The 25219-nt window shown below is 37.6% G+C and overlaps 1 protein-coding gene across 2 annotated transcripts in view; it reads right to left on the bottom strand.

Annotated features, from left to right (window-relative positions):
* TRHDE (thyrotropin releasing hormone degrading enzyme) overlaps positions 1-25219 on the bottom strand; it is a 222165-nt gene that overhangs the window by 13914 nt on the left and 183032 nt on the right. For both annotated transcript variants that reach the window (XM_021385190.1, XM_021385191.1), the window contains 4 exons: positions 16784-16931; positions 14758-14855; positions 14163-14270; positions 286-453 (listed from right to left, as the gene is read on the bottom strand). In XM_021385190.1, the coding sequence (XP_021240865.1) occupies positions 286-453; positions 14163-14270; positions 14758-14855; positions 16784-16931 (522 nt within the window). The remainder of the gene's footprint in view (positions 1-285; positions 454-14162; positions 14271-14757; positions 14856-16783; positions 16932-25219) is intronic.

The following is a 25219-nucleotide window of genomic DNA, read 5'->3' as shown; positions in this document are numbered from 1 at the left end:
TTTTGGTACTGAATGCTGATATTTCTAAAGGTAGCATAATTGGAGGGATGCAAAATATTTCAGTAAAAGCTGAGTGGAATATATATTTTTACAAAATCAGTAAGATTAGACTGGTCAGTACATTCACAAGAAGGGTATGCCAACAAAAAATAATAATTATTACAAGATTTCAAACATTGCTAATGAACAGAAGATAATTCAGAAATGAAATAGTGTTATTTTTCATGTTTATTAATAAAAAACATGAAACAATTTCAACAGAAATCTGTACCTAATTTTTTGTACCTGTTAAGCAAATTTCTGTCATCACTGCAAGTTAAAGCTTCTAATAATATTTTCTTCTCCGACACTGCTATTGTGGAATGAAATTTCATCCAAATGAACTCCCATACATCTTCATCCATCAGTGAAACTCCTGTACAGTAGACAATGTCTCTCACGTTAAGTGGGATTCTGAAAAAGAAATCAGCAATAGCACTGTGATAAATAAGCAGCCTCCTGATACTGGAGACTAAGGAATGAACATCACTTTTAGGAGACACCAAAATTAAACTGCAACTGTTTTTACGCAAAACTACATTCACATCTCCTTCTTCCACCAAAATTTTCCAAGACATTCTGACGGGTTTTCTAATAGGTAATGCATGTTTGCCATTCCTTTCATAACCCTGTCATATGGACAGAAGAATATAAATCATGGTTGTCCAGTTCATCAACATGTAATGTATCATGTAACCTGCAGGACAGGTAACATAAGCTCTGCAAATTAGTATGGGATCTTATCAGCCTGCTGCTGGGCTCTGTGCCAAAGCTCCTCTTCCCTTCCTTAGCACTGAGGTTTTAAAATGAGAGCTGATCAGCTCTCATTGCTTGCGTTGTGAAGTGCTCCATCCTCTTGCAGTAACATACAAGTAAGGAAAAAAAATTACACTTTAAAATGATGTTTTCAGGAGTAAAGAAAATACAGAGATCTGGTCATTTACTCAGCTCATTAATACTAATACCAAAACCACTATGCTATAGGATGGTTGTAAAACCATATGCTACTCCAGTACTATAAACTCAGACAATGGTTCAATGAAACAGCCTCTTGAAGCCAAATTCAGAACTTGTATAGGATGTGCACTTGTACCGTTTCCTTCTAACAAGATCTCAGCTGGGCATTCAATTTCCCACTTTGCTTATGTTTCCTATATAAGCACAGAAGTTGAAATATTTGCCAACTGAAGGGTGCTCCTACAGGTAAAGCTGGCCCTTTCTCAGACAAGCATATCATCTGCAGAAAAATGCACCCTCCTTTTGCTGATAAAAATTGTACCAAAATACCATTCTCTAGTTATTAATGGCTGGCTTGAATCACCTCCAGAACTTCACGTGCAGGACCTCCTTACAGAATCTAGAAGTAGAATCTAGACATTGCTGTTGGTGTTCAGGCAGGAATACAGTGGGATAGAGAATGAAATTTCCACTGTAAAATTTGATATCAAATCTTACACAGCACAGAAAGAAGGTTTAATCACCATTTAAAGACCAGTGTCTCACACCACAGACTATACCACATCACTCAAGAACCAAAAAAGTTCTTCTACTCTCATCTACTTGACCTCCAGAAAAAAATCTTTCCACTGAAACTTTCTATTGTCAGCCTTCTTTAATGGTGCTTTTGTAAAAAAAAAATAAAAAAATAAAAAGCTTCAGCTGATCCTTTTGGTCACACTTGAATCTATGGAAAATGAAAACAGCCTTGTTTTTAATATTTCAAAGTTTTGGTTGCTCATCAGCACTTCTAGAGGCAGGAGACCATATGCTGGGTGACTGTGAAGGGATAAAGGTTCTAGTCTCTAAGGAGTTAACCAGACTCAATAGCTATGACGTTTATTGAGAAAAAGAATAAAAAGAATATGAAGGTAAATAAAAGCAATCTGGAAAGAAAAAGTGGACCCCCTTCTCCTCCCAGCTGAAGACCTCTGGGCAATTAATGCCTACTGCTTTTCTGCTATGCTTTTTTGGAGAAGTTCCGTTCTGAGGTTAGGGCTTTATTCACGTTCTCTGTCAAGCGGTCATCAGATCTGCGGGCGCATCTGCAGGTTCAGATGCAGACTGCACATGAATTCTGCTTATGCACAGTGGACACAGCTCATGATAGAGCTGCTGCTTGGAGAATTTTTCCACACAGAGCTGTCTGTACTACTGCTGAGGTATTCTGCATTTGACACAGACAAACCCAAATATTTATTCAGGAGCAAACTCTCCAAAGAAAAGCTGAAAGAGTAGGCAAGAGAAATGCAATCTATTATAAAATTCCTAGGAATATGAAACATTTAACTATGCTTACCACATACTAGCAATATTGCCTTCTAAAGCAAAATTGGAGGTGCAGTGGCTCACCTCTGCAATGAACTTCTGCCATCAAGCCAGGGCGGATTGCTGCTACAGTGCAGATCCCGGCATGGCTCAAGATCTGGTTGTTTCCTATCTTCCTCCACCACCAAACTACCACATGAGAACAGCCCCATCCCCAGCTGTCCCATATAATCACCATTGTTGGGATATTTCAAACATTAATGAGTCCCAACAGTTTGTTTTCCTCTTCAAAAAGCAAATGCAAAAGAAACTTCATGTAATAGTCTATTATAGAAAATCATGACTATATGTTTAAACAAAAGAAATGGAGAAAGACTAAAATCAATGCAGCACATTTTTAGGCTCTACCATTGGCTTATATTAGTAGAGATGAGAGTTAAAATTTTCTTAAAAACTGCAATTCTGTCAAAACTTTGGTTCAGCAGCTACAGTAACATAAATATGCAGCCACATACACAGCACACAATGTGAAAGTGATTATTTTTATTATGTCGTGATTTTCAGATTCACTACGTTCTTTGTCCTTAAAGAACAACTTCCTTACCAGCTAATGTCTTTTTTTTTTTCTTTTAATTTAGGATTCAGGTTTTAATACACTGAAAGGAAACATAAGAGCAAATGCTAAATTAAAGAAAGTAGGGGACCAAACAGCTGGTTGTCCCAAATCTGTCTTAACACATGGTATCCTATACGAAAAAAAACTGAACCCAGCCAAGCCTTATTTCACTGCCAGAAGGGCTTTATATCTTGACACACAAACACTAAATCGTTTTTTAAAAGCACATGTAGTTTTTGCTGAGCTTTGCCAGAAGAAATACTTTCATTTACTGCAAGAGATGCAATTCAGCCAACAGATACTCTAAGGAACTATACGGCATCTGGAAAAGGCAATTCTTTTTAGGTTGATTGTGCCATTAATTCAGGTAGGAAGGAAGTGTATGCTGGAAGGACTGCCACTCTGTTTTTGGGTACAGTCAGCAGCAGAGGCAACTCAAAGCAGATGCTGAACCCCAGAAAGGCTGGCATTCCTCACTCGTGAGGTTAACATTTTTTCGATTTGCAACAAAACATATCAGCTCTATAGGCTTTCCCAGATAGGCCATATTAAGAGATGTCCATTACGTCTGAAGGGATTTAAGCAGCAGTGCTCTCAGTGACCACAGGCTCATTTGCATGCTCTGAGAAGGAGGAAGGACTTAAGACAAGTGATGGCTCAGACTCCATGCCTGCAGTCTGGTCACCAGATTTCTTGCTAAGAAAACTCTACTGTGACTGCAACTGAATTTGGGCATCATATCATCTGCACTGCAGTCACTCCAGGGAAAATTTCAGGTCTCTGTGAATAAGCTAAGACATTAGGACAGTGCGAAAAAAATCAACCCCCCACAAACCAAGACATCAAAACAAATATTGATTTTAAAAGCGCTAGATTTAGAAATTATGAAACTTACAGCTATGAAAAGCTACAAATTACTCCTCTGAGAGTTTTGTAATCAGAACTGTAGACAGTGGGTTCTTTTTTGTGGAAATGAAAATTGTTTATGAAAATGTGAATATCCCCAAAGTAATTTCTCTTTAACTATTGCCTCAGCAGAGAGCCTTCTAATTGAATTTTCTCCATTTGTAGAGATTTTTGCTCCCTCTCCTCTGAAGTCATTATGGGCCAACATTTCATCACTATCTAAACCGTGAAGCCTCCCTAGTCTATATATATTTTTATATTTTATAGCTTAATGGAAAATGTTTTTCCAAAATTGCAGTTCCATGGCATTGGGTCAGCACATGGAATGTTAGCCCCCTGTATTAACTGAATCAAGTAGATAAAATTAACTATTGTTTCAGTACTGCTTAGGAAGTAACACTGCAGAACATATCCCCTTGTTACATTAAACCTCATCTGGGCCTTCAAGGATGCTTTCATTTTTAAAGAACTAAGATGACTGATGGATACTTCAAAAGAATAAAAATAAAGATTAACTTTTGAAAGCATCACTTTAAATGGTTTTTATTTGAACAGTGATCCAATTTACTTAACTTTATTTTTCTTGCTTAAGAGATATGACTGTGAGAATGAAATATGTGGATAGCAGAGCTCATGTTTAAAAATTAAATACTTCGGGAAAAAAAGTGAAAATTTAAACAGTTGGAAAAAAATTAATTAAAATCGTGCTGTGCCTTTACAGGGATTTTTTCAAGAGTGAATAATAAAGCTCTACAATGAGCTAAGAATAATCTTCTAAGTTATAATTAATTGGTACATACTTGCTCCTATTTAAAGTATGTTCTAACAATTGGAGATACATTTATAAAATTGAACCATAATTATTTATCTTCTGGGCAAACTGTATTCTAGTTTTTTAAAATTTAATTGCACACATTTTAGACTTCTTTGATTAAGAGACAAATTTCAATACCAGTTAGGGTAATATCTGACAAAGAAAATTAATCAGAAACATTCTTCTTTATTTTTGGAACTATTTAGCATTTAACTTAGGTCTATTTTGCTTGATGACTGAATTTATAGTCTTGTTTAATAGGTTACAATGCTCAGGTAAGATGTAACAATGGAATATTATTACTTTGTTTGCAGATATGAAATCCAGATTCTGTTACAAGTAGCAGCACCACACAAATTTTATTTTCTGAGAGAGCAATCCTGAAGTTTGTACTTTTACTCACTATTACAAACTCCAGGAGCACACAAAGGAGGGGAATGTCCTCTGCCACAGCACATGTCCAGACTGAAAATCAAGGGTGCAATTTTCTCTTGAAAACTGAAGCACAGAGTTGCGATGGACTTGATATTCAATTGCCTGTCTGACATTGAATCCCTGGGATATTAACTGACGACTCCACTTTGGGACACATTGCCCAGAGAGACTGCGGAGACTCCCTCTTTGGAAACATTCAACAGCTGCCTGGACACAGTCCTGAGTAATCTGCCCTAGCTGGCCTTGCTTGAGCAGAGGTTGGACCAGATCACCTCCAGAGGTCCCTTCTAACCGGAAACATTCATCAGCTGCCTGGACACAGTCCTGAGTAATCTGCCCTAGCTGGCCTTGCTTGAGCAGAGGTTGGACCAGATCACCTCCAGAGGTCCCTTCTAACCTAAAACATTCAGTGATGCTGTTATTTTGTTATTTTGTGGCGATGCTATGAATACCAGGTCTCCTCATTCCCAGTGTCTTTCAGACCTTTGGGAATCACATGGATCTGATTGAGGCCTGCAGAGAAAATACAATTCCTCAGGAGATGGTTACTGCTATTGGTCCTTTCCCTTCCTGCAGCAGAAATTCCACAACTGAACATGGTGCTAGCACACTGAAGATATTCAACACCGATTTCAGTGACTCAGTTGTGAGTTAAGCACTTCTTTGTGAGACTAAGCAACAAAAGAAAGATCTTCTTTTGTCCTTTATGAACATTTATTACAACAAAAAATACGGTCTTTTCTGTTCAATTGTTTTACAGGGTTGTGGAAAGGTCATTCCTGAAAAGAAAAGTTGGAGGAGAAACTATACAGCCTCTAAGGATCTCAGACCAGTTACTGCAAATCCATAATTGCTAAATATAGAGTCCCTTTTTTTCTTTTTGTGATCACACACAGAAGTCAGAAGATAAAAATGTTACCTGAAACAGCTGCCCCATAAAACCCTGTTTTACCTTTCACAAGGCTAAATCCTCCCACTCTTCAGGCATACTCCCCCGTGGTCTTTCAGAGTGCTAACTCCTTGATTAACTTGCACACTCAACATTGCTTTCTTCCTTCTGAAACAGTTTTACTGACTGGATTGCAAGATTCTACTCAAATGTAGTAACCATCTTTTAGTTAGCTAAATCACTTCAGCAACATCAGCTGACATTAGCTGGCAAAGCTCCTGTAACATTTCAAAATGCATGAATAGCTATGCCTGAATTTTTTTCAGTAATTAAAACTTTTAAGGTTTGAGAACACAGAACAAGGCATGCATTTTATTGTTTTATATTTATCAGACATTCATGTGTGAAAAAAAATAAAATAACTCTAATTTTTCTTCATGTTTGCTGCTAATGATATCCAAAAATAACTGGTGGGCATCAAACCTGCGAAAAAAGCTAGTCCCTCCTCCAAGAAACTAACAAAAATAATTAACTTGCTGGCCACATTTCCACAAATGCTTATGTAGGTTGTTAAACTTTGGTACACCTTTAAGTTGTTCCAAGATGGTAGCAGTAACGCACACCTGTGAAACAAAGCAACACAACTGTATGTCTCAAATCATTAGAGAGAGAAATAAGGGAGGAGGAATAGGGAAGAAAAAATGCTTTGTTTGGAAAAACATTTGATTTTCTATCACTTAAGCCAGACTTCATTGAAATTGATCTCAATTAATGACTGGTAATTTGCGTTATTTACCATTCCCTCAGATCTATGGATAGTATCTTTTATAGACATGTTATAACCACTCCTGCAGCGTAATTTGCTCTTTTTTTTTTTTGGTGGCATTTCCATTGAGCAGCTAAGGGTCCATCCAAGTAAGCAGACTGTCAATTTAGGCAGATGGATTAACGTGAATCCATTGTCCCTTGCAGAGTAAATACAAATTCTGCACAGCAAGTGTGGGGATTTAGCATTCTCAAATAAGGCTCATTGATTACTTCTGTTTTTGTTCAAATTATGTGAGGGAAGTCATCTTACTTCATTACTTGCATCTTTCTTATGGCTGATAAAGAATTAACTAGTGTTCCAAACAGTCACAGCAATGTTTAATAAAAGTCTTTGAAACTGCAAACATAAAACACCGGAAAAGCTCACACATGCATTATTACACTTAAAAAGATAAAATGAGGTAATTGAGTTGCAGAACGCAATCATCCAAAATCCTGATTTTATTATAACTCACAAATGGAACAAGAAAACTCATGGCATATTCTCTTTCCACATCTCTGGCCTGTGTCAGTACCTTAAAAGTCCTCAGAACTGATTAGAGACCAGAACAGATCTGAAATATCTGGATTTGCATTCAGCGTCGTCTGGCTCACTCTGCTCTTTCTCAATCATTAAGATAGAAGAATGTAACTTTAACTGACCTATGGGGTACAGAATGGATGCTGACTTCAGTTCAATTCAGTACAGCAGTCAGTACTCCACTGCAAACAACATCTATTCATGTAAGCACTGCTTTTATTAAAAAAAATAATAAAACCTATGTCTTCCTATCTCTCATTACAAAGTGTACACTGAAAGTATACTCAGAACTGTAAAAAAGAAAAAAAAGTATTAAAAAATGAGTATTGTACATTACCTCTGCCTATGACATAACACAGCATGTTGTCATGGTTTTGTGATTTTCGGTTATTGGTATTCCACATCATAACATCATGTAGTGGATATACCTGGTTCTCAGAAGAGAAGGACTACTACAGTCCCCACGGTACTTTGCTCCTCTGTTACCATTTCCAGCCAGAGGGAAAAGATAAAAGCTCGCAGTATAAAAACTTGCAGATCACGAGACCTCGTCCCTTTTTCCGCCGTCTCTCATCTTGGCAGCACCTCGCTCTCCAGCCGTCTTATCGTCGGTAGTAGAGTAAGGCCTACTTTGATTTTGGGACATTCTCTCTCTCTGTATTGGATTTATCAGCTTAAATTGTAATTATATTGTATTATAGTGTGTTGTTTTGCATTCCGATATCTTATTTAGTAAATTAGTTTGTTTCTCCTCAGATTGTTGCCGCTGTTCTTTGCTCTCAGGGCCATCTCCCTACCCTTTTCCCCTTTCCCCTTTTCCTGGGACGTGGGCCCTTGGGTCCCCCGTCCCCTTCGTCACGGAATCGGGCCTAACGCCCGTAAACCGTTGACACATGTGTAGTTCTGTTGATTAAGAATTAGTAGGTTGTTATCAACCATAAGGTCAGCATAGCAGGTCCATACCAAACATGCAAACATCCGAATTTCTTTAAATTTATGTAAGGTTAAAATACTGGATCTTCCCAGTGTTTTCCATTGATGATATCTGCAAGGCAGTATTCTTAAGTAAAAAAAAATCTGATAAGAGCACTTGTGATAAAAGAATTGTAAAATATGCAAAAACTGCACTAAATCTAAAAAGCTCCCCAAGGTCACATAAAGACCAGATCAAAAAATTGAATCTATTACCAGTTTTCCAGGGGTACTGAGGGACTGGGGCAATTAATTATGGTAATTTGTTTCTATTTAGAAGAGAGCAACCAGTAAATAGCAATTTTATAGCAAATTTATAAAGAAGAAAATATAAGAGCAGAGCAATATGCAGAGCAAAATGGCTCTGAATAGGAATGGGCCTTCCAATGGCTTCAGTAGTGTCTTAGAGAAACATCAACACCTAATTCTATCTGTTGCAATACGATCATCTTCCACTGCTTACTGCTGCCTATTAGCAAAACAATAGCATCACCATAACCCCAGCAGAAAAAGAATCAGCAGAAAAATCAGTAATCTCAGTTCAAAGCAGCTTTTTCACAGGTTCATGTATTCACACTAACCTGTCCACCCTCAGTATAGCATATCTCCACAGTCCATTTTGCAAGCAGAAATACATTTGTGGCAACCTGCAGCTAATGGATGGTAACAACAACTGGATGAAAATCATGCCTGCAACCCACAGAGACGTTTGCAAAAACACGTTTGTGTCTACGGATAAGTTACGATTTGAGACATCCTACCGCGTGTTAGCATGTTAATCACTGTTCTGATATCTCCCGTCAGGAGTTTACAGATTGCAGCTCCCCATACATTCTTTCCTGAACCTCAGAAATACACATTTACTCAGTATATCCAAGCTGAAAGTCTGAAAATGCTAATCCTCTTAGAGACGTGTTTTTCTTTCAGAACAGAAATGCAGTGAAGGTTAAAGGGGTTAACAAGGATGATTCTCAAGCTCAGGCAGGCATTGTATGGTAATTTTGTTAATTTTTTAGGCTGAACCACAATGCTGCTATATCTAAGGAGTGTGAATAATGTATTTCTTCACACATGAAAGAGCTTCACAGGGATGAGCCCTGTTAAATGAAGGTAGAAGCAAACATCTTAATTTTCAGCCAACAGTAGATTCTCTTGTATAGCATTCTGCTGCTGACTGAATTCCACTAGCCTTATATTCTCAAACTACCAAGGAAATTTTAATGTGCTTATATGTTTTGTACTGAGCTTAGATTCTTCTAAATATCAGCACAGAAGCTTCAAGTATTTCCACTGCATCAGTATAGGAATGGCATATATCCCAAGTTGGCAGAGCAAAAATGTTAGTTTTTGTATTAAGTCAGAATTCAATGCAGACTTTCAAGCAAAACATTTCAGAGACTTCAGGAACTACACTGAAGCTCTGCTGCATTCTACTACTGCCTAATCAGAGTACTGCTCCTCTGCCGGTTGTGTTTGGAAAGCAAACAAGTAGACCTTTACTGACAGTTTTGAAAGGCATCTGTTGAAAGGACCCCTAACTCTATGATTGTAGTTTACATATTAGTTTTGGACCCTAAAGTGGGTCCATACTCTCTTCACAGCCCCTTTTTAGGAAGCTCTTCACTCAGCATACCAACCACCACCAACCTCATTTAGTGGTTCCCAAATCTCCTTGTAGGAAGTGTAACTCCAAACATCTGATCCTGTCCAGTGAGCCAGACATCCAAAAATGAGACATTGCAACACCTAAGCCACTTTACAAATTAAAGACTTTCAAGTCTCTCAGTTGATTCTCACTTTTGTGCATGGAGGCTAATGTTGCAGATCGCTATTATTTACTAATTCCTTAAGAAAATCTGAACTGCTACGGTTGGAATGGAAATCTAATGGCTTTTTTCAAATAATGCTGGAAATACAAAGAAGACTTTAGGCTTTGTGTTATAAATGACCACTATTTTACTTCATGAAGAGTGGTAAATTATTTGCACAGTAAAGAACATGTAATTACGAAGTACAAAAAGTAACTGATTATTATGATTATTTCAATACCCTACAGTGAAGAGTAGCTGGTAATTAATTTCTGGACCTACCAGACTAAATATAATTACTAGGAAACACAGAAACTGTAGGCCTATGATGGTAAAACAGAGTTAGACATCACTGTATTTTTCCATATTACCTAACACTTTACCCACAATTAAATGATGCAAGTAAAATAGAGAATCATTTCATAAGAACTTCTAAAAATCTATAGATTAAAAACATGGTAAAAAGTTATGAATTTCAGCATTTACACAGCATTAATAATTAGGCATTCTGCTCATTCAAAATTTGACTGCAGTAACTGCTAGAGAGTCAACAACCCCCTTTAAGTGGTCTACTGCCTGTATATTTACATGAATATTTACACTTGATATTGCACTGATTTTGTATTGATTAGGATCTTGGGACAGAAGCCTAATTCACTAGTCTCATTCTGGAGTCTGTCGCTTGTGAATTACTTCATGGTATGAAACATCTTATTTCTCAAAAAAAAAAAAGGTTTTGGTGGAAAAGTTGCAAATTAGTCTTTACTTCTGCTTTCACAGTCAAACTCAAATTACACCTGTATATAAAAATGCCATAATCTTGAAAATACTCCTAGCTTCCTTTTCACACAAAACCTGTCCAACTTTTCTTGCTGGAGAGAGTACCACCTAATTTCCTGCTTTATTTTCAGGTCAGTTAAAACTGAACACTGGTGCTATGTGGTACCTCTATGTAGAAGGAATCCGATCATTCATAAGTGAGAAAACACTGACAAATTTTAACATATAGGCTGATTGGATGTCGACAAAGTTGCTAATAGAATCACAGAATCCTCTGAGTTGGAAGGGACCTTTAAAGATCATCTAGTCCAAATCCCCTGCAATGAACAGAGACATTCACAGCTAGATCAGATTGCTCAGAGCCTGGTCCAGCCTGGCCCTGAAAGTCTCCAGGGATGGGGCTTCCACCACCTCTCAAGGCAACCTATTCCAGTGCCTCACCACCCTCACTGTAAAAGGCTTCTTCCTTATATCCAACCTAAATCTACCCTCCTTATGTTTGAAACCATTTCCCCTTGTCCCGTCACCAGAGACCCTGCTAAAGAGTCTGTCCCCTTCTTTCCTGTAGCTTCTCTTTAGATACTGAAAGGCCACTATCAGGTCTCCCAGAGCCTTCTCTTCTCCAGGCTGAACAGCTGCAGCTCTCTCAGCCTGTCCTCGCAGGAGAGGTGTTCCATTCCTTGGACCATTTTTGTGGCCCTCCTCTGGATGTGCTCCAATAGGTCCATGTCACATCTGCACTGAGGATGCCACAGCTGGATGCTATACTTCAGGTGAGGCCTTCCCACCACAGAGCAGAGGGGCAGGATCACCTCCCTTGCCATGCTTCTTTTGATGCAGCCCAGGATATGGTTGGTTTTCTGGGCTTCAAGGGCACATTGCTGGCTCATGTTCAGCTTCCCATCCACCAGTACCCCCAGGTCCTTTTCAGCAGGGCTGTGCTCAATCCTTTCATCCCCCTGCTTGTATTGGTAGTGGAGGTTGCCTCAACCCAGGTGCAAGACTTTGCACTTGGATTTATTGAACCTCAAGAGGTTCACCTGGGCCCACTGCTCAAGCTTGTCTAGGTCCCTCTAGATGGCATTCCATCCCCAGGAGCGTCAACCACACCCCGTAGCTTGGTATCATCAGAAAACTTGCTGAGGGTGCACTCAACTCCACTGTCAATGTCACTGATGAAGATATTTAAGAGTACCGGTCCCAGCACTGACCCCTGAGGGACACCATTTGTCACTGATCTTCACCCAGACATGGAGCCATTGACCACCACTCTCTGGATACTACTAGCCTTTCCAGTGTCTTTTCAATATAAGTAGACACTAAATGAATCTGCTCATCTGTTAGTTACATTATGTGAAACTGCTCTGAGAATAGAATTTGGGTGGGGAATAGAACAAATACTCTTAATAAATAAATAAAAACATGTTTCTGTCTTCTTTCCAGGTAGTACCTCTATTTATTAGCTGAGTGTCAATCCATATTCTGTAATTACATTATTTGTTGCAGCTATTTTTCAAAAGCATGCAGTTCCTTTGGAGAAATGCAGTGCTTTAGCTTAGTAGCTATTCTCTTCCTCTGCCCTGCTGTGATGCTTTTATCATAATACTCGTCATATGCTGGCAGCCACAATCTTGTGCTCCCGAGAATGGCCTCATAGAAAGGCTAAGATGAATCTTCAGATGGCTCCTTAAATGTATGCCTTCCCTCTCTTGCTATTGTTAGCAAAGCAATAAGCTTTTTTTTCTTTTTCTTATGACTCCTTCAATTCTTTTGGAAGGGATGAAGACACAGGGTAGGAGAAAGCTTTGCCAGGTGACAGCATCTTAACACTGAATAACCTACTGTTGTGCATGCTAATAGACGGTGCTAGGTTTGATTATACAATTTTGTAAATGAATATCTAAGTAAATTACTTTTCCAGATTGTTCCCAATTATTTTTTCTCTATAATTTCCTTTTTGAACAGTTTAATACTTATCATTACTGCCCTAGGGTATATATATCCTAGGGTATGCATTTCATAGTAAATATATCTGACATCATCTTACACAAGAAAATCTTAACCCAAACATACCCTGTTTAAAGGTACGTAGTCATAGTTTCAAAATATCTTCAGGCATTTTATGTTCTTATAGAAATACAATTTCCAGTCATGCCCATTTCAAGGTTGTTTGAAAAAAACACTCATGTACTATCAAGTACTATGTAACTGGGTATGCCTGCTAAGGATTTTCGAAGATTACTAAGAGAGACAGACATGTTTTAACTGCAAATAAACACCTGATGGGCTGAGATGTCTTTGATAAATCCTAAATGCCTATATGTCTATAGAGATCCGATCCTTTTGCAGACCTAACGCAAGATTAGGACTAAAAAAGTAAGACTTTTCCTCTTTTTCTCAGTTTTATGAAAGGCAAATACTTTCTTTTAAACCAGAATGTCAGGTGATATATTTACACAAATACATACCTCTAAACCCATATGGTACATAATGAGAAAATCCATCATTCTTTCTCACGTACTCACAGTGTTAACCTATAGTCTGTACTTATCTCACTGTCTACTGATTGCTACTCGTATTTTCAATAATTTAAAATTATTTGGTTTTTGCATTTAAAAGATAAAGTTCATACAGTGACCATGGCCTGTGTTCCCTTGCCTCAGCTGAGTAAGCCCATGTCAGGACAGCCTAACAAATTTTCTGTCAGACAAGCACAATGCTGCTAGTGCTCAACACATCAGCTATCATACTACTCTCTGTGAAACTCCAAACGAGCTTTTCCATCTATTTCTGAATCACATTTAACTTCCGAGTCCTCACCTTTAAGTACAACATAGTATTTCCCTCAGATATATTGTTCCACCTCCTTTCTTACTCCCCAGTCCTTCTGCCTCTAGCCTCTCTCACTTTTCCTATCATTTGGCACCTTCTGCTCTCTGGATTAGACAGAAGATCTGTATTTGTCTGCTGATCCAATGCTCTTTTATCTTTCTTCCTTTAAACTCCTCCTTAGAACCCTGGTTTTTTGCCCTCTAGCATATCATTATTTGACAGCAAGTTATCAGGAGTGAGCAGAGGCTGCATTGGTGTCCCCTCCACCCAGTCACACATGTAAGTCAAATTATTCATTTTGAAGCCCCACAGACTTTTAATAATGCCTGATGACCTCTTCTTCATTCCATATCACTCTGCAGAGTTGGGCACTGTGGAGGGTCATGAAAGGAAGAGGAGGTCAGCTACACTGCCTCTGAGTAGGAAAAGAGGGGAAAAAACATTTATCTTCCACTTACCGGTTTCTATTGCTAGAAATCCAATCCGAAATTAATGTTGCAGCCTGCTGGTGACAGTGTTTGTTACCAAAGCTGCAGGCCAACATGATGACTTCCCGACGCAACTCTCTGCCCAAATTAAAGAAAGCAATAAGGTTCCATTAATATATGCATTAAAAAATTTACAAATAAGCATTTCTTATGACATAGTGGCAGCAGCTGATAGTTCGGTAACAAATCAAAGATAATAATCTACTTATACAAGCAAGCCTACAGCTGCTGCAACAGCTAAAGAAAGGTTATGCATCAAAATTAGATTTCATTTACATTTATGCAGTCTTCCAGATCTCTTGTGGTCAAGAGTCCAAGTTCTTAAATATCCAGTGCAGACAAATATTAAATTAATGCTTAACAAATAGTGTTCTTCAAACTCAGGAAGACAGAATTCATCTCACGCCATCTCGCTGCTCTCCCTCTTACCCCAAAAGAAAAACCAGAAGGAAGAGAGAGCTAGGAAAGTACGACATGCTGAAGATCATTTTAGGAGAGTGCAATATTACAACTACATTCTGTTAAAAAAAAAAAAAAAGCCAATAACAAAGAAATATAACAGTACTCATGTTGGTAGGATGCTTGAACAAGTGATTTGTTTAAATTATTCGTTGGCCATCCAAGCTTGAGATACATTGTTGCGACTTGTCTTAAAATATACTCCTGAGGGGGAAAAGAATATTCAGTGTTAACATTTAGTTTTGATTTTTGGCTCAAACCTGAAATACAATTGACTACAGAGGCTTTGTCTCTCTTTTATTTACCCCCAAATAATGCCCCACTTATAAATATTTTGATTTGCAATTAGCAAATTAGCATGTCCACATAGAATTTCCCTTCATTGCTATAGTGAGAAGCAATCTGCAGAAAAGCTAATTATCAGATGCCTCATATTAGCCAGTTTGTTGTCATAATAAATACAGAATTTAGAAAGGGTTTCCTATACGCTATTTTGAATTCACAATACATGGCTGGAAAGTTGCAAGAATGTCAATAGCTTTACATCTAATCTACAGCTAATCTCAGCTATATCAGGTATGTTCATTTTTAAAAGAATATTGTTTTGATAGCCATAGCCAGGGCAAAAATGGTCCACAGGTACAGTCAATGGACTTCAGAATACTGAATAACGTGGCTGCAAATGAGCTTTGTATATTTAATGACACTATATTTTAAGTTCAGGTTCTTGGTGTGTTTAAACAACAAAGCCAGCACAAGATGTATTTTACCTTATTTTATTTTTTACACTGGAGATGTATTTACATATTCTGACCAGTTGTGAAGAAAACAACTGACATTGTATTCAGCATAATCTTCTGCCAGTGAAATTCACCAATTTGAAAAACAGAACTGAAATATAAAGAACTGCACAGAATAGCATCTGCTTTATTATTATGGATGCATGGGCACGTACATGCGACATTAGGACAAAAGAAGATTCACAGTGCCACTTTCTCTAGCAGATATGTTATTCTGTGACTAAAATGACTTTTTATTTCCTCTGCTATCACCTCTGCTTTCAAAGCTCTCATCAGTAGTGATAAAACACAAGCCAGCTGTGAATTTTACTGTTTTTATTTATTAAAATTGTCTTTTCTTTACACAGGCATGTTTAAAAGTGAAATACCAATGGCAGTCTGGTAAGAATTTTTCCGTGTAGTTAATAACAGACTGAAAATGCAAATTACTTCTATATCATTTTATGATATAGCTCTGGTTTGCACGTAGGCCTACAATGTGGAAAGCAGGTAGCTCTGTGTGTACATTTATATATCAGTATGGAGTACTCAGCCACCTCTAGCTTCCTGCTTTCTAATCATGTGTATATAAACAAATGCACACACACACAAACAAATACACATTTAAGAAGAAAAAAGCACATCAAAGCATTTCAAGCTTTAGAGTGTTCTTTCATTCAAATATCTTTACTAAATTACTCAACACTCAAAATATGTAAACTACACAAGCTTCACTGTACCTTCATTAAACACATTTCAGCATAGCTAGGATTTTTTTTTCCAGGTAAAATATTTGTCATGTCCATCTTAATTACCTATCGTTAGTTGCTACTGCTGTCCCTTTGGACCCAATTATGAATGGGCTTCTGATTCAATGGTGATCTAATCCTTGTTAATTAAGGTAACTGTATTGAATTCACTATGGCTTTTTGGAGAAAACAATGACTACAAATCTTTACTTCAGTGGCATGCATCCTGTTAAGCTCTGCCTGTATTTGACGCTCTTGCTGAGCTTGGGCATCAATCTAAATACAGCTGAGAGGCTCCACAAAAGATAAAAATCTGCAAATAGATTACTTTGGCTCTTTTAAGTAAAATATGTTATTTGTTGTAGTATTCTATAGGAGAAATAATTACTTGTCCTTCTATTTATCATATGTGTCTCAAACAAGTTATCACCGTTCAAATGCAAATGAACCAAAGCTTGACAATTGGTGTGTTTAAGTAAGGAATAATTAGGAAGTTAGTATCCCTAGGTCACTTGCAGAATCTAACTGGAGAATAGTTCAATTCTTGGTAATAAAAGGGAGTGAGGGAAGAGGGAAAGAGAGAGGGAGACTATGCATCTCTTACACTGAAGACGTTGTAGTTTTCTGTGCGGTCCAGTAATTTATCTAGAGGATAAAGAGCTTGGCTGGCTGCATGCCACGGCAGAAAATCCTTCTCCTCTGAAAGGTATCTGATAATCTCCAAAGGAATATTCTGAGGTAAATAACCAGCTCTGCACAATAAACAAAGATTGTATTAAATTGATTTTGCAGGAGATACATTATAAGGCAAAAACGACTTTTTTTTTTTTCCAAATGAAATTAAAAGGCAGAAAAGCATGATAAACTCATCACACTATAATGACATAAAAGTCAATCTTATAAAGAAAAGAACACACAGTCTCTCCCAACACATGTGAAAACCTACTTACCGGATGAAGGAAGGTACGAAAACACATGAAAGAAAATTAAACAAGCTATCCTTAATGTATACAGATTTTAGTAGCTATAGAAAAAATGAACAATTACGTAACTGACTTTAAAAATAAACTTTTTCCTTCAAAAAAGGTGCTGCTTTGCTGATGCATTAGATAGAAAGTTGTCTGTATAAAATCAGCAAGCCAAGCTATGTTGTTTGAGAGATCATTTCAAATGGTCTCAGTCAGCTGGGAAGAACTAATAGTGAATAAGGTTCCTTTTGTTTCACAGTTTTCTTCCCCACACTCTTCTCTCTCCTTCTTAGCTGCCTTGTCTTCTAACTGTAAGCCATTTTAGAACAACTTACTGTATTAAACTGAAGTAGCATCCAGTGACATATTTTGGTTAAAAGTTTTTCAGCACTTTCCATGTGAGCAATTTTTTTTTCACAGGTTTATCAATCAGTCAGGTAGCATTTTGCCCTATTCTTTTACTGACATAAAAGACCTCTCTCTGAAAGGAAAAGAGAGGTTTCAAGAACTTTTTTTTATATTAATAGCATTAGATTTACAAGTAAAGTGCAATACAGCATTTGGAAGCTGCCTTTTGGATCTAAGTACTGGAAACATCACAGTTTAGGATTTGCACTTATTTTCTTTTTCAAAACAGCATTTTTTCTTAACTACCCAGATTGCAAAAACAAAGTGTAACCCTGTAGGTGTGAACTTGCCAGAACACACAGGTCTGTTCTTCTGCTGATGCATGTGTTTAAATCCCACAGGAGTTCACTACCTGCCTAGAGAGGAGATAATGATTTCATTTTCATTAAACCCTTAAACTCAGGAAGCTGGAGTCCACAAGCTTCAATTTAATGTAGGCTGCAGTATATGTTCATCCATATTTTGTCCTTGTTGGTCACCAATGATCCTCTTAATTTCCATCACATGGAAAAGATGTCTACTTGAATGCTTGTTATAGCAAGTAAAGAAAATTACAGATTATTACAGAAATGAATTGATACATGTTGAGATAAATCGTGATCTCAATTGTAACAGCCTAAAAGAACTACTTTGCTAAAACTTTTGAAATAGACTGATCCAAACCCACAGCTTTCTTGTAAAGTGCAGTACATCCATGCAAGTCATTGTGCTTCATAATCCTCTTCCCTTCAAATTCTTGTGGAAGAAGTAAGTTCATGTATCATATTTCAAAATTATCTATGCCATGTCCTCATGACACGCTCTCCAGTATGCTGTCATCTTTGTCTCCATTTTGTCACCAAGGTTCTGTCCTCAGCTCCAGTTACAAAGCATACTCAAGCAAGGAAAATTAAAATCACTTGAGGAGTTCACCAAGTCACTCAGTCACTGGACAGATGTGAATGGAGAATGGGGCTCTTAGAGTGAGTAGTGGACAGAGTTCAATACATCCAAAAACTGAGGAAGTAAGCTAAACAGGAATTACTTCATCTTTACAGGCCTTTCTTATTTCTGAAGCAGTAAAATATCAAGACGAATTTTAGGTCTTAACACTTTGTAAAGATGCATAACTATAATCACGGGAGCCAGAAGCAAGCTTGATTGACTGCAGAGTTAAACATCTTGGAAGTAATGTTAGCAAAGAGGTAAACCAGCTCAAAGTTCCATATACGGAATTAGATCCTAATGGCATTTGTGATTATTGTTACTGATAATTTGATTGACATGAGAAAGTGTGGAGCAAAGAACAAGAGGAATGGGCCTAGAAAACATGCTACATAAGAAATAAACACATGAATGTTTATTATAGCCGCACTAATGGACACTTAGGATCACGCCTAAATTGAGTCTCTCTCTGCCAATCACAAAAGGGAAATCATCACTGCAAAAGAAACAGATTATTTCCTTTTCTTTGTAAGTTTAACGTCTCCATAAAGAAACAAATTCAATGAACTCAGAGATCTATTATTTATTCATGAGCTTTTGGCTTTCCTAATCAGTTTCATTATTGTGATCCTAAGCTGATGTTACTCATCCTGCTCACAATGGAAACTGCTGCCTTCATCATCTCACTGTTTCAAATGTCCATATTTATCAGATTATGGCAAAGACTGAGCTTTTCCTATTTCATCCTGAATTTCCTCCTCTTCCTGCACATGACTCTTGAAAAACACCTACGCACAATTCATAAAATCAACTTCCCAGATCAACAGAATCAATGCTAAGAGCAGGTCCTTGTGGAAGAGACGCCAAGACATTTCAAAGAACAGAAAATTGTGACAGTCCTATCTTTACAGCCTCAGCGACTAAGTCCTGTTCATGGGCATTCTACTCTGAATACATTTCCACATTATTTGCCATTAAATAGTTTCTGTCAAGAACTTGTGAGAAATGCACTAATTGTCTGGGTTTTTTGTGTGTGTAAAATGTAGGATATATTATACATGCTATAAAATCTTTGATGTATACCACAGCTTAAAAAGTTTGAGGAAGATCATCATTCAAAAAAATGGAAGGAGTTTAGTAACAGTCAGGCTGAACTCAAAGATTGCTAATTTTTGGCATTCACAGATTTGAAAACAGGATAAAAGGAGATCTCACTCTAAACCTTAAAATAATAATAATAATAAATTTTAAAAAGATAAGCCATGAACCATAAAATTTCTTACAGTTCAGAAATCCTAAAAATCTAAATCACAGATGTAGGAGCTGTGTGAGCTGTCCTAGTGGTAATAGGACTGCCACACCGACTAGCTCAGCAGAAGACAGGAACCAGTCAAAGCAGAATGACTGAGCTCCAGTGACCAGCAGGTAGAGAGAGGTGATTCTGCCCCTCTACTCTGCTCCCGGGAGACCCCACCTGGAGTACTGTGTCCAGTTCTGGGGCCCCCAACACAAGAAGGAGACGGAGTTGTTGGAGCAGGTCCAGAGGGACACGAAGATGATCAGAGGGCTGGAGCACCTCCCAGTTAGGACAGGCAGAGAGCACTGGGGCTTTTCAGCCTAGAGAGGAGAAGACCCCGGGGGGACCATATAGCAGTCTTCCAGTACCTGAAGGGGGCCTACAGGAAAGCTGTGGAGGGACTTCTTATAAGGGCATATAGTGACAGGACAAGGAAAAATGGTTTTACACCAGAAGAGGGTAGATTTAGACCAGATATTAGGAAGAAATTCTTTACTGTGAGGGTGGTGAGACACTGGAACAGGTTGCCCAGTGAGGCTGTGGATGCTCCCTCCCTGGAAGCATTCAAGGCCAGGCTGGATGGGGCTGTGAGCAACCTGGTCTAGAGGGAGGTGTCTCTGTCTATAGCAGAGGGTTGGAACTAGATGATCTTAAAGGTCCCTTCCAACCCAAACCATTCTATGATTCTATGATTCTGCATCTTCACAAAACCGAGCAGCTATTTCTCAAGCTTTGCATTTTTGTATAATCACATTATTTACATTAAAAGTTTGTCCAGCACTAACACTGATTTCAAGACTTGTCTTCCCCTGAAGACACTGAATCCAGCAAGACATACTGGCTCACTTGAGCAGCAGCAAATTCATCTATTAGCTAAGGTGTCCTGATGTGCTCCTAGGATTCTCCTTCACTATCTGGTAAGAAATAGTTTCAAAAATGGTTACATAGTATCCAGTCAGCAAAAGCAAAACATTTGCCCCTGCTAAAGTAGGAAGGAATGGTCAAAGAAATGAAAGTCACAGGGCTTGTGACAAAGAAATACCACCAGCTGGCTGACAACTGCTAATTGAAACTGCTTGTCTCATTTATGGAGCAGGATGACAACTAAGACGAAGAAAGAAGGCAGAATACAGAATGAGCCTGTTCTATATTTCTCTGCAAACTCATATTCAGACCTGTATAAATTTTTTACAGAATGTTTAACAATTATCGTTACAACAAAATGAAAAGTAATAGTAGCAACTTTCCCAACAAGGGGGAAAACTTAAAATTATTTCCCTGTCATATAATTGTCTGTTATTATTAATTCAAAGGTAGCAAATATCCTATGTTCAGTTTTTCACTCTACACGTGCGGCTTGATTTATCAATCTTTTCCATCAGTGTCAGTGGAACATCAGTGTCAAAAAATCCTTATTTTTCTTGTGTCCTTTCAGCTATCACACTGCTGTCCTTAAAGTCCAGCAGAAGTACCATCAGATATTGCCTGCCAAATGTACCAGAGGAAAGAGATGAGGTTCTTCTCCAGCCTAGCCATGTCAGAAGAAAACTGAGAAATTGTCAATCACTCAGGAAATAACTGATTATAAGCTATACCAAAACCATGTAACAAACACAAACACCACAGACATATTGTGATGTGAAATCACATGACTGGTCTGAGACATCATATTGTTGCACCTGGTGTCTCAAGCAGCCACCTGAGAATCTTAGTAAGCATGGATATACAACCCAAATTCTGCAAAGAAATTTGGGATAGTCATGGCAAGTATGTAGCATATAAAACAGTCAAAAGTCACTGTAGATTTATAAACAGTGGCTGAATGCAAACTTACATTCAGGTTAAGCATTTCTCAAGTGCAGGTTAAAAATTTTACAAAACTACATCTGGAATGAAAATGTTGGAAATAGCATTAAGAACTCATATAGTCCCTTCCCTTCCAAGGCAGGTTCTTACCAATGTCCTTCCCGAAAGTAATTTGACTTCATTTTTATAGGCCTCTAGTGATTGGTATCCTATAAGCGCTACAATTTTGGTGCTCCTCTTCTTGAGGGCATGGTGATATTTTAATTCCAGTCCTTCTCCCAGTAACTCTTAATGGAAGAGTATTAGCAGATCCATGTACATGTTCAAAAATGAAATGTTATTTAAGTAACCTCACTGTAAAAAAAAAAGCTGGGGTCTTTACTGCATTCTATATATAAGTTTTTGATTGACATCACTAGTCACACAGATAAGAGTCCATGTTTAGCAAAAAGCCTCTACAAGCTCTAAGCCTGCCTTCTTTGAACTGAGTCATTTTAAAAACTACCTACAAAAGCAAAATTTAACCAAAATGATTACATTTGAGACTCTTGGTTGTTTTATCACTCTTTATATAGCAGTGCTTATCTAACAGTTTTCCAGAATGTCAACCTTTCTGTAGCCACTGTTGCACAAAACTTTAGCATCAGTTAGAAACATGGCAAAACGTGAGGTTTGTCCTATCAATCATGTTCCTGGATTTCGCTGTTTCCTGATGAACTAAAGGGGAGAACAAGAATACAGTCAAGCGAAGAGATCTGTTTCAGTCATTAGAAAAATTATCTCTAGACAAGCATCCTGGCCCAGCAGGCTTTTCATGCTTAAAGAGCTGCTGACAAACTGTTGTAAAAAGGTTATTCCCTATTTTTACGACAAGAGCAGAGCAGATAAAGACCTCTCAAAAGTAATATGTACATAACATTGCGTAGGACATTACATAATATCATAAGCACCGACCATTGAACAAGCAACTATTCTGCTTACACTGAAGAAACTGCTACAGTGACCACTGCTATAAAGAAAAAAAGACAGTGAATAGAAAGCAACAAATGTGGTAATAAAATATTAATCACAAAAATATCCCACTAAAAATCCTCTACCAACAGAAAATAATCTTTAAGTTACATGAGCTCTTAGCAAGTCAAATAAAAGTTAGAGATCTAGACTGTATTATGAAACATCAGTGTGTATTCAGCTGCATTTTGACCTTGATTTGTTCTTCACACTGAGCCGCTGAACTTATGGACAGATCCCAGCACATTCATTTTCCCCTTAGGGACAAAGTACCAAATGGTAGTGTAATTGCCAAGGGAAAATTATTACTCTGTTCTGAATTATTTCTATCATAAATCCAGCACCAGTCAAACAGACTCTGTCACAAAAACAACAGTGTTGCCTTACAGTGATGAGAATCCCACATACACGTGTACCATCTATCCCTTAGTCCCAACACCAAACAAAGCCATTATAAATTATGTGTTTAAATCAAAATTAGAAAATCCAAGTTGGCAGCAAACTGGTCGACGTTGCTGAAACATTGGAAATGAAGTGATTTACTTGCCACTGGTTTAAAACTCACCCTGCATCATCTGTTTCTTATGAAATAACACATGACTAGCTTTCTGTTTGGATAATTTTGAAGGGAAAAAAATGCGGCTCTTCTGAACATAGATGTGCAACTCAGATTAACTTCAGTTACATTTCTGTGCCTATGTGATGTATGAATAACTGGATATATTCATTAACCCACAACGGGATATTTTAAAATAAGTCAGATTCTTATTCATTGACTCATTCCTTCACTTTTAAGGTCAAGTGTCTGGATTAGTTTAAGTCACTGAGAAACATAACTGTATCTGGCTTTTTCTAACCTTATTCATTTCTTCTGGAAGTACCAAGGACTGGTGTCCCTATTGATGTATTCAGGATATATTTTCCCGCATTGCTTTAACAGCAATTCTGTGGCATCTCAGTAGAAATAGTATGTTGAATGCTGGCACAGAAAAAAACCTTTGAGCAAGACAACCCGTGCAAGAGTGAAATGAACTCCTGAAGTCACATGTGTCACCTTCCACATTTAAAAGTCTGGAAATTCAAAGATTAAAACCTTAAGATGTCTGACATCCATATTCACAGAAGGAAGTTGGAAGAATAATGCTTTCTCATAGAAAGCTCATGAGCATTCTGTAAAATGGTCCCAGGGACCTTGAGTATAAAAGCATCATCTTCCACTCCCAACGCTGGGCTGACTTAGGTCCAGATGAGGATTCTGCTTTTTTAAGACATCCAAAGTGGCATAATGGAGGCATTATGATTTGCACCAGCTGTGGACTTCCACATAAACAGGACAGGAATACACATCTGCTCTTTGATAAGTACAACAGCACCATTTGGCTTATAAGCTCATTTTAAGAGCTAAATTTAATCAGCATTCAACCTCTCTAACATCAAAGGATTCAGAAAGTATGACAATGTTAAGTGAAGCACGCTTATCATTATGTTTTCTTACATGCATAATATTTGAGGGCTTTTCAAGTGACATTCAGCTCCACACAAGAGCATTTTAAGCATACTGCATAGAATAGTTCAAATTCAATGCAATTATCAGTGTAATCACATGGTTTAAATTATCTTTCATAGATTTAGGGTTGCCACATAAGTGAAGGCTAGTGTTAATTTTAATTAATCACCTTTGTTTAAAAGAGAAAAAAAAAAAAAACCAACGCCATTGAAAGCCAGTATTTGTAAAAGTAAAACAATAAAAAAGTCCTCAGATTGGGCCTAGTATCCCTCCTTTCCTCCTCCTTTCCATATGGAAAAAAAAAAAGGAATTAAAACAGAGGAGGAGTACGAGATAAAAAGGAATGATCTTACAGCTGAAAATTAACACTTAGCAGTAAGTTGGATAATGTCATGTTTTTCATCACTGCCAAACTCTGATTTTGTAGGTGTATCTGTCACTTAAATTAATTGATGACATTTGAATATATTTCAGGAGCTGGTAGAGGTCATTTTTAGATGACTAGGTTATTAAAAGTATTATTTACTTTATTTCACAATAATTTTGGGGAGGGGTATAATGAAGCAGCCCTTCTACTCCTGAAGTTGTTAGTGAGCAATGATATCTATGAAAGCATGTTTGAGCACATTCAGAATTGAATTTATTTATTATTATCAAACATTTTTGTATCTCTCTTTCCTTCCCTGTTCTAATGTTTACAATTTGTGTATCAATCAGCCAAGTAAAATTTGTGTTTAAAAGCCAGGAACTTCATATGGAAAGTACAAAAGCGTGATCTTGAAAACAAGCATACAATCGGAATTTTGTTTGCCAGAATATCTACACAGTTGGATATTATTTCTGTAAAAGCAATTCTCTATAAACATATTTATAATAAAAGAGCCTCTGAAATTCTTATAACCCCTCACCTATTCTCTTATCTTCATTTTACAGAGAGAAAACTGACACACAAACAGTTTAAGTGATTTTACCAAGGTCACCTAAAGATTCCATAGCAGAAACAGCACCTGAGATTCCTCTAGTCTCCGTCCAGTGCATTACTCTTTGCACAGTCCTTCCACTTACTGCTTTACTTATAGGAAAACACAATTCTAGCCAAATATGATGAAGACAAACTCA

This window comes from Numida meleagris, chromosome 1 (assembly GCF_002078875.1).
Source record: "Numida meleagris isolate 19003 breed g44 Domestic line chromosome 1, NumMel1.0, whole genome shotgun sequence".
NCBI classification, from domain to species: domain Eukaryota; kingdom Metazoa; phylum Chordata; class Aves; order Galliformes; family Numididae; genus Numida; species Numida meleagris.
Note: the sequence above shows the minus strand (reverse complement) of the source record. Positions and strands in the feature narration are given on the sequence as shown.